This window comes from Lucilia cuprina, chromosome 4 (genome assembly GCF_022045245.1).
Source record: "Lucilia cuprina isolate Lc7/37 chromosome 4, ASM2204524v1, whole genome shotgun sequence".
Taxonomy (NCBI): domain Eukaryota; kingdom Metazoa; phylum Arthropoda; class Insecta; order Diptera; family Calliphoridae; genus Lucilia; species Lucilia cuprina.
In genome coordinates this window covers 86811091-86829763 of record NC_060952.1, presented here as the reverse complement: position 1 = coordinate 86829763, position 18673 = coordinate 86811091, and the positions used below count along the sequence as shown (strand labels likewise).

At 30.9% G+C, this 18673-nt stretch overlaps 1 protein-coding gene across 7 annotated transcripts in view; it reads right to left on the bottom strand.

Annotated features, from left to right (window-relative positions):
• The window catches only part of LOC111677584 (regulating synaptic membrane exocytosis protein 2), an 83971-nt gene that overhangs the window by 31489 nt on the left and 33809 nt on the right, over positions 1-18673 (bottom strand). For all 7 annotated transcript variants that reach the window (XR_006940486.1, XR_006940487.1, XM_046948182.1 and 4 more), the window contains exon 6: positions 6192-7171. Coding sequence is in view for 5 of the 7 variants with exons in the window: in XM_046948182.1 (XP_046804138.1) it covers positions 6192-7171 (980 nt within the window). In the remaining 2 variants the exon portion in view is untranslated. The remainder of the gene's footprint in view (positions 1-6191; positions 7172-18673) is intronic.

Sequence of the window (18673 nt, the reverse complement as noted above, 5' to 3'; positions counted from 1 at the left end):
ACGACGCTGACGACGTATGCGTGGCCGGTGGTGGTATTTGATGACAATGATGATGATGTGAATGATGATAATGGCCCGCCGTCGTTGTTGCTGCTGCTTGTGTCGACGATGCCGATGCTGGTGGTATTTGCGGTAGTGCTTGTGTAATACTACTACTACCGCTACTACAACTACTGACCGAATTACTGCTGTTACTAGCGGCTGATACGTTTTTTGGTCCCAAACGTTGTACTGTACTCTCGTAGGTGCGTACCACATTCGCACTGTGTCTTAGTGTAAGACCACCGGCTGATCCGGCACCACTAACACCACTAATACCACTAACACTACTACTATTATTTGCATGTAAATCGGGTGATCCGGGTGATGTTATAAGTACACTCGGCTTATCACGATGTATTTCAAGATCATCGACTAGGGGTGCTAAAAGTGGTTGTGTGCGTGCGTGTTGATTATGTAGTTTATATTTAAATATATATATATATTTTTTTGGATATTGGATTAGGCGTTCGGGAAGCATAGGGGTAAAAAAAATGTTGGAGAAAAAAAATACAAATATGATATTAGTTGTGCTAATTTTTAATTTTAAATCAATTTTAATTTAAAATAAGTAAAAATTTTTACTATCAATTCTAATTCACCGTAAACAGAAATTAGTGGGGAGGGTATATTGGGTTTGGCCTATTGAGTATGATTTACATCGATCCATTATTTCACCTAGCCCCCATACAACTGTACCCGCCGAATAGGGCTTTTAAGTTCATAATGATGTTTAATATATTCATATCTCGACAAAAAGCTGCAAAACCCAAGTTCTACACTATACCTGATGACCCTCACGAATTCAATAATAATAGGTCCTCATATGACCCTAGCTCCTATGAAAAGACCCCATGAAAATTTCCCTTAAATGTCCACAATTTTATTCAACAATGGCTAATGTATATCTGAGGCAAGGTACAATTCAACTTAAATGCTTTATGCCCGACTATAATTGTTTCAGGTTAAATTTATTTGAGTTTCTTTTTGACCAATCTTTTTCTTTAAATTGTGCACATGTCTCTTGTTCTAATTGAGATCATTTATTGAAAGTTACTATATTTTGAAGAGATTTTTCTAAACTTACCATAATATTGCCTTAGTTTGAATAAAGTTGGAATTGTCCTTAGACAATATAAACTTTATTTTATACTAAAAGCATTCATTAATAAGTCTCCCCTCCAATAACAAGTTTCCCTCCTACAACGGGCCTGTGTTAAAATCATCTCTTCTTCAGGTCTTTCTTAGTACTTTCATAGAGTAATAATACTTCTTTTTCGCTACTTTAGAAGTTAATTTTTTGCTGGGTATGTGTGATATTACGATCTACTAAAGAAATCAGCTATACTCAGGTTATATAAGTAGCCGACTTACTTCATAACTTTAAAAAACCTTAGGCACTTACCGACTTTAAATTTTCTTTAATTACAACAACGATCATGTTCCAGATAGTCCAGCTTTTTGATTACTACTATAATATGTATTTACTTTCACACGTAATTGTCATTTAAATCTGTCATCTACATCTGGTGTTTCTAATGGATCTAAACACTTAAGAAATCAGATAATCCGAAAAAATAAAGCTTTAACCTATTAAGTAAGAGGTTCACTCAATTCCGAAACGTAAAAAAAGTGCATTGGAACGTAAAGTTTTAATAGCGACAATGTCGGGAATTATTAAAAACTTATTTAAATTAAGAGCTGACGATTGTAGTTGTAAAGATATTTTTAATTATAAAGATTTCTTGATGGCGCTGATACTGTTTCATCCAAGCACACCATAAGTGCGATAGTTGTGCTGCCATACATTTTGATAATATAAATGGTCCTCTTCTGAATTGAAATTTTTATGATTAATGCTATGTTATGCTTCGAAAAACGATCTACGTATTAAGAGTAATGTTGTCCGTATCGTTCGTGAGTTAAAACCAAAAATCTTCAACAAAGTCTTGTTCTTCTACAATTTGGAAGAATGGAAAGTTACATGCTTTAAAAAGGTTTAACAAATATTATAAAATACACCGACAAACGATCGTTACATTTAAAGAAGTTTAAGCGAACTGCGATCGCGCCATTCATTAAACACTCGCACAAGTTTTGTTTGTTGCTCTTGTTTTAAACTTTAAATATATGTTCAATTCTCTATCTCTTTCCGCTGGAACCCTATTGTGCTTTCAAGAGACAGACGGGTATGGCTAGATCGTCTTAGAAATTAATAAGGATCCAGTTTATACACACATATGTACATGATCAATAATTCGATATGTTACAAATAGAATAGCAAAATCGACTCTGAAAGTGATTCTGAGCCAATTGATAAACTTTAAGGTGGGTGTAGTAACATCAGCACAAACGCATAATACCCTACCTACTACAGTGGTGTAGGATACACAAAAAACCCTCAAAAACTTGGATTGAAATATCTCTCATAATTTTGCAAGTAAGTACATATTTACAGTAGATATCGGAACCCATCAAGCTATGTCCGTCTTTGTTGAAATCAATTATCTGAAGATAATATATGTATACTTGAGACCCAAATCTTTAGTAATTCTATCTGAACTGCTTTCGAGAAGTTTTCTATTTTAAATCGAACTTTTAATGAATGAACCCATGGAAATATTGTACAAAAAAAATTGAATTTCTGTTTCAACACAAGGATACATGTGTCCAATTCACAATCTGTGTTGTACGGTTGTATTGTGTTATGTCGTAATGTTTATTTTATTGATTTGTTTAAAATTTGTTTTATTACATACAACGCTACAACAATACGACATCGATTCATTATAGACAACAACAAAATATAGCATATGTTGTTGTTGTTTTTCTAACAACCAAGATTTGTCACAGTTTAGCAGCCTAAAGGTTAAAAAATTTTTGAATAATAAAATTTCCCAAATTTTCCAAAAATATTTAATGAACATAATAACTGGGTATTAGAAATCTTATTGTTATTTTACGGTGAATTAGAATAATTAGATAGACATAAAACAGATTTGTTTGTTTTTCAAAAATATATTTTCAACTATTCCGAATGGAGTTATCGTAGACAAAAACCAGTCGTTTTGTTAAATTAGTTTGTTAAATATATTTTGTATTGTCGTCAATGACAAATATTATGATTGCTAATAAAAACAACTTAGACAATCGTTTCGACTACGATAACAAAAATCGAAATAGGGTTAATATCAAAATGTTAAAAAAAAAAATAAATACAAAACTATTTTTTTTAGATATTAAACTCAGCAGTAACTGATATATTCTTAATATTGTATTGTTGTAGTTATATACCTTTTCTTTGAACATAACGTCCGCCACTGCTGACCACAGCACTACCCGCTATATAACTGGCAATTGAATTGCCAGACACTTTGCGATTAGACTGATTTGCAGCAGTGGTTGCTGCAGCAGCAGCACCAGTAGCAGAAACTGTTGATGTTGTTGCAGCTGTTGTAGACGAATTGTTTGAACTGATAACGGGTCTTGAGACAACCAGTTCAACTTGAGCATCCAAACGACTTTCATCGATAATATCATAGACCTCATCGGCCGATTTATTTTGTAAAATATGACCATTCCATTTAATAATTTCATCACCTTTTTTTAAGGTCAAAATCATAAAGTATAAAATTGTCACACACATACATACACATATTTGTATAAATAAACGCACGCATACATACAGTCACACAAAATGAGCGAGCACACAATATGATGGAAAGGGGATGCGTAAAGATGATGAGAGAGAATGAAAGAAAAAAATAAAAAAAGGTAAAATTAGATTAGAAAATGTATAAGTTTTTATTTTCAGTGTTTATACGCATTTTTCTTGCATTTGAGTGTGTCGAGTGTTATTATTACCTGGTTTTATATGACCCTCTATATCCGCCACCGATCCTCTTTTCACCTTTTCCACTACAGCACCATAACTTGTGAGATGTGTAACACCACCACCAGCAACAGCACCACCGATTAAATGACTACTTTGTTCGTAGGTTACCGGTTGACCACCCAATACTTTTAAGCCTAGAATATCTTCGCCATCGTAGTATTTACGTAATATCATATGACCAATCATGCGAGTATTGTCCGCCGATATTTGCCAATTCACCGGTTGCTATTTTTGTTTATATATTTTTGGATTTTGTAATCGTTTTATGTTTAAGTCGAATTATTTATTTTTTTTGTGGGCAATTTCGTTTTATGTTGGTCAATTTGATTTTTGATTTAACATTATGGTAGGATTTTCAAAATGTTTAGTATATTTTTGGATTTTGGTTTGGATTTCAAAGTTCCAATCACATAAAATGGAAAATGTATATGTCAATATAGGTTTAATGAATTTACAGTAAGTAAAAATATAAAATGGTAAAAATTATAATAACAATTTATAAAATTATTTTTAAATTTATAAATTGTGGTTAGTAGTTTGTTTTCCTTTATAATAACAATAATAATAATAATTTTTACAAAAGAGTTTCATTTTTCTTTTTAATAACATTATCATACTTAAACTAGACAGTTAAGAAGAAAATAATAATAACCATTTTTTTTACAAATTATTCATTACAAGACTTAATGGAGACAAAAAAAGAGAGAAGCTTAATTTCTAAGTTTTTTTTGTAATAGTAACAGGCTTACATCAATATGTAACTTTCATTTAATTTTTTTTCGATATACGATATTTATAAATATCAGTTTTTATATATTGTTATAGCTTTCAAACGCAATTTATGGCAGAGAACACATACGTATTAGAAACTTGTTTGTTATAAATTTTATTTTTATAGAAATTTCTAAATAAAATGCAAGTGCAAAGTGGTGGGTGAGACAAAACATTTAAAAATTATAAATAGTTAGTGCTTATAAACAAAGCCATGCATAGAAGTTAAAGGAAATTAAATTGATTTATATTTTAATGTTTCTATTCCAATATTATAATCAAGAAGTCTTCCAGTCCAGTATGTTTTTAGAAACACTTTATTTTTTACATAAATTGTTATATGAACTGAACCAGAATGGTTCTAAAACAGAACTAGAACTGAACTAGAACTGAAATAGAACTGAACTAGAACTGAACTAGAACTAAACTAGAACTAAACTAGAACTGAACTAGAACTGAACTAGAACTGAACTAGAACTGAACTAGAACTGAACTAGAACTGAACTAGAACTGAACTAGAACTGAACTAGAACTGAACTAGAATTGAACTAGAACTAGAACTGAACTAGAACTCAATTAGAACTGAACTAGAACTGAACTAGGACTGAACTAGATCTGAACTAGAACTGAACTGGACTAGAACTGAAATAGAACTAAACTTCCTGTAGTTTAAATATTTTTATAAAAATCAATTTAATTTTTTTAACACTGTTTAATAATATTTACAATAATATGTGCAGTTTTTTTTAATAAAATGTGTGAGGCAAAATTATAATAGGTATAACATGCAACATATTGACAACATTTAAAGCATTTTAAAAACCAGAGTTAATTTAAACGAAAAATTAGTGAATGAATAAAAAAAAAAATTGTGAATGCATTTCATTTTTAATTTCCTTCTTAGCACAAAAAAGGTGATTGATATATTTGATTATTGGTTAAAAATATAAATAATGGAAATGTATTTTGTTAAAGAATTAGATATGTTTATTTAAATAAGTTAATGTTTAGTAAAGTGTTTATATATTAAGTGGTTATAGATTTGTAAGTGTAGGTATTGTATAAAGAGTTATTGTAGTTTATATATATATGGAAATATTTTTAAGGTAATTATATATACAAACCGCGAAAGGTTTTTTTTTTTGGTTTGAAACGAACAACTTTAGTTATTTTTTTGGGGAAAAAAATTTTAAATATTTTACAAAAGTCATCTGTTCAACAAAATTTGTTTATATTTCTTTGCTTTCTGTTGGACGTTATCACAAAAGTTGTTTAAAGGAACTATAAAAAAACCAAATAGGAAAACTAAATAAAAAATTTAAATACAAACTCAACACAAACAGAGTGTAAAAGATCTTTTAGAAGGCACAGAGTACACACTACAAAGGTGTTAAATAGTATTTTTGGGTTTTCACTCAAAATATTTTTGTGTTTCAAAATGTTTTCAAGCGTTCAATTTCTTTTTGTTGTTATTATTTTTAACTACCTTAAGGCCGTCACCACGATTGGAATCTTCACTACTGGTAAAGGTACTGCTGGTATCAATACCCGAATCCTTGGTTGCAGAATCTTGACTTCCCTGACGCTCACTGTCCCACTGGCGGGACCAGTTATTGGCATTATCACTTAAACTACTATTATTAGTGGCAGTGTTAGTGGCGCCCAATTTGGCGCTGGTCAATATTGTGGCCACGCCCACATCTACCGCCGTCGAAGGTAAAATGGTGGTGACCGGCGGTAGAGACGTTAGGCCTGGCACTAATGGATCTTCATCGTCATGTGCATCAAAACGTACCGTTTTCTTTATTCTACGTTCCGTAAAGCGGCGTGAATCTTGAGCTTTATTCGACAGCGTTGAGCCAGGACTGGGAAATTCATCCAGATAACCATCTACCAAGTTACGTTCACGACTTAAGCTACGTGTGGTGGCCCCTTCAGCTGTTGATCCCGTTAATGATGCCATAGTTGCACTACCGCCTATATAACGTTCATATATAGATGTGGCGTTTGATGACGCTTTAGAAGCCAATGTATGTGCAGTGTCGCCAATAACTATTTGTGGCTGTTTATGGTTGTGCGTATAGTTGCTGCCAGCCACACCTCTCGAGGCAGCAGTAGCCAAGGGTGGAGCTCTTCTAACACCATAAAATGTCTCACTACCACCACTAAGACCTCCTCCTACAACTCGACCACCTTCAAGGCTCGTACTTAGACCCACTGTTTGCCGATCGTGATTAGAGCGATTAAACGTATTACGCTGTTGTACATCCAATCGTGCTGTACGTGTTAAAGGATATTTTTCCAGTCTTTCACGATGCAAATCGTAACGATCACGATCTGCTGATGAATACAAACGATTGCTAGACGACAATCGATGGTAGTCCGAGGCATATGAATTGCTTACACTTAAAAGATCACGTTCGTTAAGACTTCGTTGCTGACGCCAGGGTTCCACACGCAAAGATGCTGCAAGATTTTCAAGAGTTGAACACAAGAAAATAATAGTAGTTTCTGTTGTGACAAAATTTCATTACAATTTCAATTGTTTGGGGTCATAGACATTTTATTACAAGGGTTTCGTTTTTTGTTTGTTTGGTACTCTATTGGTTGCGGGTTATTGGTATACATCCTCTCTTGATTGATTTTTTTATTGAATTTATTAGGCTTTTTAAGTTTTGATGGGATTTATATATATGGGATGTTTGAGGAGTTTTATACAAAAACAAATTGTTGGAAATTTTATATATAAAAATTGTTTTGTTTTATGCTTAAATATAAAAAGTTTTATTCATAAACTTTTATCAATGGTTTGTAAAACAAATTCTCAGACAAAGATTTGAGTCTTTGATAAGTGTTTAAGAATAAGTTTACAATATAGAATTGCATTTTGTTTTGTAATGTCCAAAAGGATTTAAATAATTTCCTGTTAAATGTTTTTAAACAATTAATTATTATTGACTTTAAACAGTATTATTTTTATAATGATTAGCTCTTATATATTACCCCAGTCCAAGAATTGTTAAGTAATTTGAAAGCAATACGTTCGTTTTTTGTTTTTTAATAATCGGTCAGTATCACTTAAGTCATTATTTGAATACCTCATTGACCAATCGGAGTTTTGATCAATTTATTCATCATCAGTTCTGTATCTTTCTACGCAAGTTTAACAACATTCGCATTCTTAAAGTCAAATTCTTAGAATTGTGTGTTTAAGTTAATTTTGAATATTCAAGTAATTTTCTGAAGGGGACTTTGTTTGGGAGCTAGGTCGATCTTTATGAAATTTGGAAAGGTCATCAATGCTTGTATAAAACTTAGTTGTGCCGCTTTTTATCAATATACAGGTGTATTTAACATAATTATAAGGTCAAAAGTTCTTTTGGGGGGGGTTCTGTAGTATGAGTGCTCATTTTCAATAAACTTCGTTCATTAATTTTCAATATGCTTCGTCCTTGCCAAATTATTTTGAAAATTGTGACCTTGCACACAAAGTTTACATGGGCAGCCAGCAAGCCTGCCTGCCGGCCAGACGGACGGACAAAGCTAAATCGACTCAGAAAACGATTTTAAGCCGATTGGAATCTGAATGAACCGATGAAAATCAGTTCACTGATCTCTGATGTACCAGACCACTAACCTACTACAGGACAGACATTTTTGTGAATATGTGTATAGTTTGGACCTAAATTAAACAGATTTTAAAAAAGCTTTTAAATTTTCTTAAAAATTTTGTCGAAAATTTCATTCTCCACAAATTTATTTATTATTTTATCTCCTATAACTCAAATTATATTCTAACCTAAATCACACTGTGACCATTACCATACGCCAGTTGTGGTGCACAGTGTTCTGGTAGAAATTCAGCATAATTTGGGAAAAATTTTATTGTTTTGAAATAGGTCTCATATATAAAGAGTATTTTGGTCCACATAATATTCCTAAGTAGTTAGTTAGTAAGTTAGTTAGTTAGTTAGTTGGTTGGTTGGTTGGTTGGTTGGTTAGTTGGTTGGTTAGTTAGTTAGTTAGTTAGTTAGTTAGTTAGTTGGTTAGTTAGTTAGTTAGTTAGTTAGTTTGTTAGTTTGTTAGTAGCACTACAAGTATTTGTAATTACATATTGCTCAATTACATGCAATGAATTACTTTATGTAACCATTGCCCTCCATGCCTTGTGAAAAATGTTTTGGTGGTGATGAGGAGTTACACCCTCATTTGAGTTCAAAGTTATGTGATATACATTCATCTACAGATCTGTCCATGTAAACCTTAGATTAATTATATTGTCTAAGTTATAATGATTTTTGAATATATTTCTGTTTCTGTTTAACTGAATATATATAAGATATATAGAAAATGCTTAAAAGAAGTTCCTTTTTCATTTAACACGTATATAACATGGTCGTGTATGAGTCTTTGTAGAGCTTTGACACTTTCGTTATGCTCAATACATTGATATCGCAGTGGTGTGTAAATGATCGCCAATACTTGTGTAATTTAGCAAGCTTTCAAAACACAAATTGAAACTATTAAAGTCAATAATAATTTTTCTTTTATTCACTTACTTCACATATTCAAATGTAAGATTTAAGCAATTTTATATTTTTCACTGAATGCCCTTAATATGATATGTTTCGTTTAACTTAAAGCTTAAAAAAAGTTAGCATACTTAACCTGTGGCCTAAAATAAAAAAAACAATGCTTTTTTCAAAATTCAATAACTTAGTGTTTATGATCAATATGTCTTGGGTGTTTTTTTGTTTTTGTTGTGAAAAAAATCTTCATTTTTGTAAAAATTAAAAAAAAACTTTGTGTTAACAGTGTGTGTAATTGTAAGTTTTGAAATGTTTTTTATTTGGTGTAGAAATATAGTTTTTTAAATTTTGTATAGAATTGAGTCGTTAAAAAAAAGAGTAGAGTTTTTTTTCTTAAACAGCATTACGATATCCATGCAAATTTTCCACATTTTCATAGCAAAAATTTACAATATTTAGTTGAATTTATTACATTTTTTCTTAATACTTAAAAGTTAAAAAAAAAATAAATAAATATAAAAAAATTGTTCTGAGTTTAGGGAATTTTGAAGGGAAAAAATTAAAAGAAATTGAATAAAAATAGAAAAATTTAGTGTAAAGGTGTAGTTTTATAGTTTAATTGGGATAAAGTGTATAAAAATGACTTGAACAGGCAAGACAAGACAAATACTTAAAGTAGTAGAGTTAAAGGCTAGAGAAACAACATCAATTTGGTTTTGGAATAAAAAAAAATATTTAAAAATTTTTGGTAATTTGAAAGCAAAAACCAACACCTTGAATTTTTTTTGTTTATACACAAACACATACACATTAATAAATTATATATATAAAATACAAATAAATTCTCCAAAGAAAAGCAAAGTGTAAATTTTGTTAAAAAAGAAATATACATATTTGTGCCAGGAAGAGTTTGTAAGAAACTAAAAGAAAAAACAAATAGAATGCAAAGATCACATTGATATGACATTCCAAGGAAACAATTTTCATTTTTTTATTTTTTTGGTTTGTGGTTAGTAATTCCATTTATATATGTAGATAAAATAAATAAAAATATAAATAAAAAATTTATAATTAATTTAAAGAAATTTTTTCTTACATTTGCATGAATCTGTAAGTCGCCGGGCGTTAATACACCACCAACAACAACACCAGAACTAGATGTTGAAACACCACCAATTTTACCTGATCAAACGTTACGAGGTTTAGTTTTATAGAGAGAGATAGAGTAGGACCATGTAATTACATGTCAGGATCGTGGGCGTGGCAAGTTTGTTTTGAAGACACACAAACATACACACACACACGTGTATAGATATTTTATAGGTGAAGGATGTAGGTTTGTTGGTTGGTTGATTGTGTTATTTTTTTGTTGTTGTTGTGAAGGGGTCACAGGTCACACACAGTTTACAACACATACACACACACAAAGTTGGTTTTGCACAGGAGATTTTTTTGTTTGATAACAATTTATTTTGTTGTTATTGTTATTTTTTTTTTGAGGGGGAGTTAGGAAATATATATAAAAAATGAAAAAATATATAAAACAAATTAATTACAATTTTCGTTTTTGTATGATTTTTTGATATAAAGTATTATTTTTTTATAAATAGCAAGGAATGTTAAAGAAGTTTGGATTGTTTTTTTTGTTTTTCAAAAATTTTGTGATTTAGTGTTGACAAATTATTTAGTTGTTGTTGTTGTGTTTAATTCATGTGCAGTATTCATTTAATTTGCATTAAATAAAATTTTATTTGTTATTTAGTTAATTTCTTTAATTGTTTTAGTTTTAGTAACTCATTTGAAATTGTGGAGAATTTGTAGGATTTTAATTTTTTTCTATAGATATTTTCTTTGATTTTATAAAAATAATTTTATTTTTTTTTTATAAAAAAATATTAAATATATGTAGAGTTTTGTGTTAGTTTAGTTAGTTAGTTGTCTAAAAAGAATTTTAATTTTTTAATTTCTATAGTAAACTTAACTTAAACTAAAATTATTCTGTTTAAATTTCTTATTGTTCTTATTATAATCTTGGAAATATTTAAATAAAATACATTTAGTTGATTTAAAATACTTTGAAAATAGTTATGATAATTGACTAGAAGTTTAAGAACCTTGATATTAACTTAGCAAAATTTTAACGAAGTACTTCCAAAGGAATAGTATTTATCTTCACTTCAAAAGTAACACTAAGTGAATTTTTTTTTATAATTTTTTTTTATATATATTCTGTGAAAGTGAGGTTTATTGATTTCCAAAGAAGCGAAAAGTAATTTTCAAGAAGTATGTTTATTTCTTGAGAATGTCTTTAGATATGGAATCAAGTAAAAACTACATCCCTCCTAAGACAAGCCTGTATTAAAATCATCACTTCTTTAGGTCCATTTCAGTACTTCCATATTGTAAATTCTATATGTCATTCGCTTCTTATGAAGTTCTTTTTTTTTCTAGGTAATGAAGAACACAGGATCAAATATGTATGTAAAACAGTGAGAACAGTACAGTCTGGCGTGGCCTATCATATAGAAATGGACCTTGTTTCCGATATATTTAAAAACGAAAAACAAATTTTCTAAAAGAGGCTATGGACTATAGAGTCAAATTAGACTTAATCTTTATAAAATTTGGCAAGGTCATTAAGGCTTGTATAAAACTTACTTTTAGCGCTTTTATGTTGTATGTGTAATAATGAAACGAATTCAACTATTATATATAAGGCTCATTCTTTGATTAAAAATTGTGCAAAATTTAAAATTTGTATATAGACAACCAGCCAGACGGATGGATGGACGGACGGACATGGCTAAGAAAACGATTCTAAGCAGATTAGTATACTTTAAGGACAGGTACATTGCGAATATTTTTGTGTACTACAAACATTAGGACAAAACCTATGTACCCTTTTCACGTTTGGACAGACGGGCATGGCTTAATCGATACTGTGCTTTCAACAGTTCAGTACAACGCATGTTATTTGTAACGGTGTTAGTGTTAGATCTATTGTTAATAATAATTATACTTTGAACGTATATTTACTTTGAACGTATACTTTATATGAACAGTTTATACTATGTTTCATATTAATCATACGCGCTAGGACAAAAATATACCAAAGTATATTTCTTTAAATATTGAGCCAAACAGAATGCAAATTTGGCATCAGAAATTGTTTTATGTTATCTGGATTCACATCTTTCCTTTTCGACATATCTTCTTTTACTCCTGAATTATTAAAAAAGAGAATAAGGTCACGCCTACCTTCCATACATAAAATATGACTTAAGAACACTTCAGTTTAGTCCCCTTTTTTTTGGAAAAACCAAAAACAATTTTTATGAAAAATGATTTGAAGTGAGTGGAAGGGATTTACAAAATAACCCCATTAAAATTATACTGTAAGTGTATAATAAGATAATTAAACAAAATTTAACATATCCATCGCCGATATAACCTGATTCTCAGGAATGTGATAGTACAACAATTTTTAATAAGAATTATTTAAACATTGATAAATATTATAATAAGAGTGTTATGAAATTTTACGATTAATTTTGTTTTAATATTTTCAAGGCTTTGTTATCTTTCCAAATATCCATTTAAATAAAAATTGTCTTAAAATCTTTAATTATTGTCATATGAAAATGTTGAATTTTATTACAAAGGAAACTGAATGAGCTAAATACAGGTAATCTAAATGATACTAAAGGAATTGCCACCGGATAATAGTTCTTCTCAGATGGCTTGTTTGACTTATGAATACATACTTGTGTGATTCCTAAAATACAATTAATTTAGTCAATATAGTAGACTCTAGTCTAGTCAAAAGTAAAACATCTAGTCTAGTCAAAATAGTAGAATCTAGTCTACTTCAAAGACTTGACTCTAGTAAAAAGGCTAAAAAGTCTGGCAAAAGGTCGAAAGATTAGTCCACAATCCAGTCAATAGGCTAGACAACAGCCTAGTCAATAGGCTTGACTACAATCTACTTAATAGGCTACAATCTAGTTAATAGACTAGACTACTGTCTTGTCAATATGCTAGACTGCAGTCTAGTCAATAAACTAGACTACAATCTAGTAAATAGGCTAAATACAGTCTAGTCAATAGGCTTGACTACAATCTAGTCAATAGGCTAGACTACAGTTTAGTCAATAGCATAGACTATAGTTTATTCAATACGCTAGATTACAGTCTAGTTAATAGGCTAGAAAACAGTCTAGTCAATAGACTAGACTACAGTCTAGTCAATAGGCTAGACTACAGTCTAGTCAATAGGCTATACTACAGTCTAGTCAATAGGCTAGACTACAGTATAGTCAATAGGCTAGACTACAGTCTAGTCAATAGACTAGACAACAGTCTAGTCAATAGGCTATACTAAAGTATAGTCAATAGGCTAGACTACAGTCTAGTTAATAGGCTAGACTACAGTCTAGTCAATAGACTAGACAACAGTCTAGTCAATAGGCTTTACTACAGTCTAGTCAATAGGCTAGACTACAGTCTAGTCAAAAGGCTAGACTACAGTCTAGTCAATAGGCTAGATTACAGTCTAGTCAAGAGGCTAGACTACAGTCTAGTCAATAGGCTAGACTTCAGTCTAGTCAATAGGCCAGACTACAGTCTAGTCAATAGGCTAGACTACAGTCTAGTCAATAGGCTAGACTAAAGTCTAGTCAATAGGCTAGACTACAGTCTAGTCAATAGGCTAGACTACAGTCAAGTCAATAGGCTAGACTACAGTCTAGTCAATAGGCTAGACTACAGTCTAGTCAATAGGCTAGACTACAGTCTAGTCAATAGGCTAGACTACAGTCTAGTCAATAGGTTAGACTACAGTCTAGTCAATACGCTAGACTACAGTCTAGTCAATAGGTTAGACTACAGTCTAGTCAATAGGCTAGACTACAGTCTAGTCAATAGGCTAGACTACAGTCTAGTCAATAGGCTAGACTACAGTCTAGTCAATAGGCTAGACTACAGTCTAGTCAATAGGCTAGACTACAGTCTAGTCAATAGGCTAGACTACAGTCTAGTCAATATTTGTCATTAACAACAAAAGCACTTAATTCCTTTAAATGATATTCTTTTATTCCACTGAGGAATGCTATTAAAAATGTATCTCAATTTTTGACGCCTGTCCGTCCGTCCATGTCAATTTTGTCATTAACAACAAAAACACTTAATTCTTTTACATGTATTTCTATTATTCCACTAACGAATCTTATTAAAGGTGTATTCAAAGGTATCTCAATTAAAAAAATTAGGTAACAATTTAAATCAAGTACTAACAAATAAATATCTTCGAACACTTCCTTGAGATGATAAATTCACCTTAATCTTAAATCAAACGGCTTTTTTTAGGATAAAAAACTGATATCAAAGAATTTATTGCTTCAATTGAAGAAAAATATTAGAAATTTCGGATTAAAGTTTACTTTTTGTAATTACAGCATTTTTTAAAGTTTTTACCATTTAACAAACTGTCAATGATCAGCTGTTATCATCAGTATACTCTAGAATATAATTTTGCATAGATTGTGGTTTCAACAGTAATGCATGCTATTTGTAACTGTGTTAGTGTCATATTTATTGTGTTTAATAGTAATATTTAATATTAGGCACTAATAACCCTGAACGTATACTTTATATACACAATTTACACTAAGTTACATATTAATCATACGCACCAGTACAAGCTTAAAATTAACAAGCGCATTAGTGCGAATTGGAAATTGTTCTGTGTTATTTGGAAATATACGATTAATATCTCTCCTCTTCGAAATATCTTCGAAGTTTAATATGAAATATAAAATAATTCTGCACCTTTTGCTTTTATTTTACAAATACGGACGTACAGACATTGTGATGGAGAAAATCTGAAGTCAAATTAGGATATAGCACTGCTAACTCGTTTAGTTAGTTAGTAAATTAGTTAGTTTTATAGGAAATACACCTAGGCCTCCATCAGGCATGTTATGCGCTCTTTAACCTGTGTCTCAGGTGGGAATCGAACCTACCACCTCCGGTCTACCAGACTAGAAATCTAACAACTAACCAAAGAACACGCTAGCTCCTTTAGAAGCGTTTAAATGTATCTCAGGATTTTGTTAGCCGGTGTTATAAAAAGTTGTTCTATGTTTAACTAAATATTTTTTTCTTCAAAAATTTATACAATAAACCAAAAATAACTGTGTAAAACGGAGGTAAGTTTTGTATGATATAAGTGTGTTTCTTTTAACCGAGAAGTTTTATATCAAAATATGAAATAAATTCTTAATTCTCTTAAACAATTTTACTCTTTATAGTAAAACTTTAAAAAAGATCTTAATAAATAAAACTTTCAATTAGATACCTGCCTTTAAAATATATTTATATTTAGAAAATATAAAAATTTTATACACAACCAAAATAATAATAAATAAAAACATATTTTAAACTACATTGCATTGTCCTGGCTGGCAAATACATAAACCTTAAACCTTTCCTTGGCTACAAGAAATAAATTGGTTTTTCATTTATATTTATGGAGATTTCTTATTAACGCCCATTTTTCAATAAATTTAATAATATAAATGCAAACGTACAATAACAAAAACCCAAAAAAAACCGAACATAAACTTGTACAACACAAAAAAACAGTAAACAAAAATTAATTAAAAGAAATACAATTCAACAGCCTGCATTAAAGTGGGCAACAACAGTAGCAACATTAACAAATATTGCAAACAATAATAATAACAACGATAACAGCAGCAGCAACGACGAAAACGATAAAACACAACGAGGACAATGAGGATGTAGTTGCTGCTACTGCTGCTGCTGATGATGACGACGATGATGATGAAAATGATGCTGATGACAATACTCATTGTTGTGTTGAGTCTCTGTGTATTGAGTGAATAACTTTAGTATTTTATAATATGACAAGTAAAACAAATACATACATACAAATGCATACTTTCAAACGCACACACACATACATCCCTATAAACAAATAAAACACATTTTTACATTTCCCTTTTCCGCCAACTGTCTATCATTAAATTTATTTCATTTCATTTTAGTAAATGTTACAAAAGTACAGAGGAAGAAGCCGAGGAAATAGAATGGCTTTACAAAAAGCAGCGACAAAAAATTGTATGTGAAATAATGAAAATTAAATAAATTTATAAACCACAAAATGGTCCAGTAGTTGAAAAAATATACATAAATATAAATAAATTGAAAAAAGAAGTGGTTGCTTTTTTGTGTGTATTTGTAGAGTTTAAAAATAATGACTTAAAATGCGCAACTGTGCGTATGAGCAACTATAATATAATTTATACAACAAACAGAAATGTACAAGGAGGGACAAGGATGCATAGTTTACACAGATCCACAAACATACGCCGACTATTATTACATACACACTGACTCACTCACTCACTCACAGACGTGCATACTCTACAATATTCTCACAATAGGTTAAGATTTCATAATATTTTCTCAAAATATTCAATAAAATATTCGACGAAAATTTTTTATGTATAGGGACATAAAATACATAAAAAATAAATTTCATAACATAATTTTAGGAGTTTATAAAAGTAGGCATATACATTATATGGGTTATTCCCATTGAATTATATATTGATCATACGCTCCATAATCTCTTGCCATAGCAACCCCGTTGCGGAATGACAGGCAGCATAGGAACAAATCCTAATGCGAACCCCGACAAGAAAAAAGCAATCTCTGGTCTCAAGTAAATAGAAGGGGGTGACAAGTCCCAACATCAGGTGAAATGAGTCCTCCGGTAAACCAGAAGGTGACCACCCTTATGATGTCATGAAAGATTGCATAATTCAAAATGCACTTCCCATTATCTAATGACCAATTCCAGCACATTCCTTAAACTCTTTAAGCCGGCGCAACCACACTACTGAGCTTGCTCTGTTGTTTTGGCAACAGCACCTAGAGACATATTTGGTAGTCCGAAATACCCAACAAAATGGATCAGAATCCCTCAATTGATTCTAATAATTGCCTCGACAAATAATCGCGTAGCATGTGTCAATATATCCTGTTGAGATGGCAACGGCACCGAAGAACTTCCCCGAAGCGTAAAAAAGGCATACTTACCTGATCTTTCACCATTTTTCGCATCAGTCCCATTCCCATAATCATAAAGATCGCTCTACGGGGTGATAGGCAACCATTGAATAATGACCTGAAAATTTCCCAGCATATACCGGCGTCCCACTACACGACCGGTAAGAGATACCGATCGGGTTTAGGAATCCAGCATATTCTGGATTTTGTACACAGACCTATTCGAAGAAAGAATTATCCAACCCATTAGGTATAGGATATATCAGTCCTTAAACCAACATTCTCTCCCCGCGATTTTGGGTATTAAACCACTACCTGGATTCCGAAGAAACCTGAACCAACTGATCAGCCAGGACATAGTCCTGCGGGCAACTGGCCACCCGTAGTGCCAGATTATATGGTGCTCTGGTTAGACCTCATGTTCCGAGGCGAAACCAAGGACACATTTGACATCACCAGTTTATAGTCCCGGCAGACTAGAGGTATTGGTAGCACCTCTTTACCCCGGATTTGCAATACACCATGATGGACATTTCATCATAGAAACATGACCCGTGGGGGGGTTTGTTTGTTAGATGTGAACAGTATAACTTCTTCGCTTCTGTTAGTTAGTGTTTTGTCTTTCTTCAAATTTTGTTGGCCTGTGTTATCATCTATATCTCAGAGGTCCCAAAAAAAGAGACTTCGAGCATGTAAAAAATTAAATAATCCTATAATCTATAACATTATAAAATGTAAAAATTTACAAAATTTCATTATAAATTAATGCTCTCGCACTACATAGTGATTTACAATTATAAAAAAAATATTTTAAAATATATACCCATAGTAAACAATATTGTATGCTATAAATAAACAAATACATAAGTGTGTGTATAAAAACCAAAGGATATACAAAATTCATACATGTTTAAATGTAAATTGTAGAAAAATACACACATACATATTCGACAATATATGTGATGCAATACGCATATTTTTACAAAATGAAAAACACACAAATTCCATTGACCATTTTTAAAGCTGAACGCAATAATTTAAATTCATTAAACAACTTATTGTTATTTTGACACATAAAAACCGACAGCAACTAGAAGCAAAAAAAAAAACAATAAAATATGTTTTAAATAAACTAGAGAAAGTGTCATAAAAGAACACACTTATTTGGTTATAAATTAAAAATTGACTGCATTATGATGCACTATATATTTAAAGTGACATAAAAGTTTTTTTTTCAAAGGTTTATAGTTTTACATATTTATTGTGTTACAAATAAGCTTTTAGCAAATAATAATAAAAAGATGCGTTTAAGAAAAATTTAATAAAAACTGTGTGCCAAAAAGAA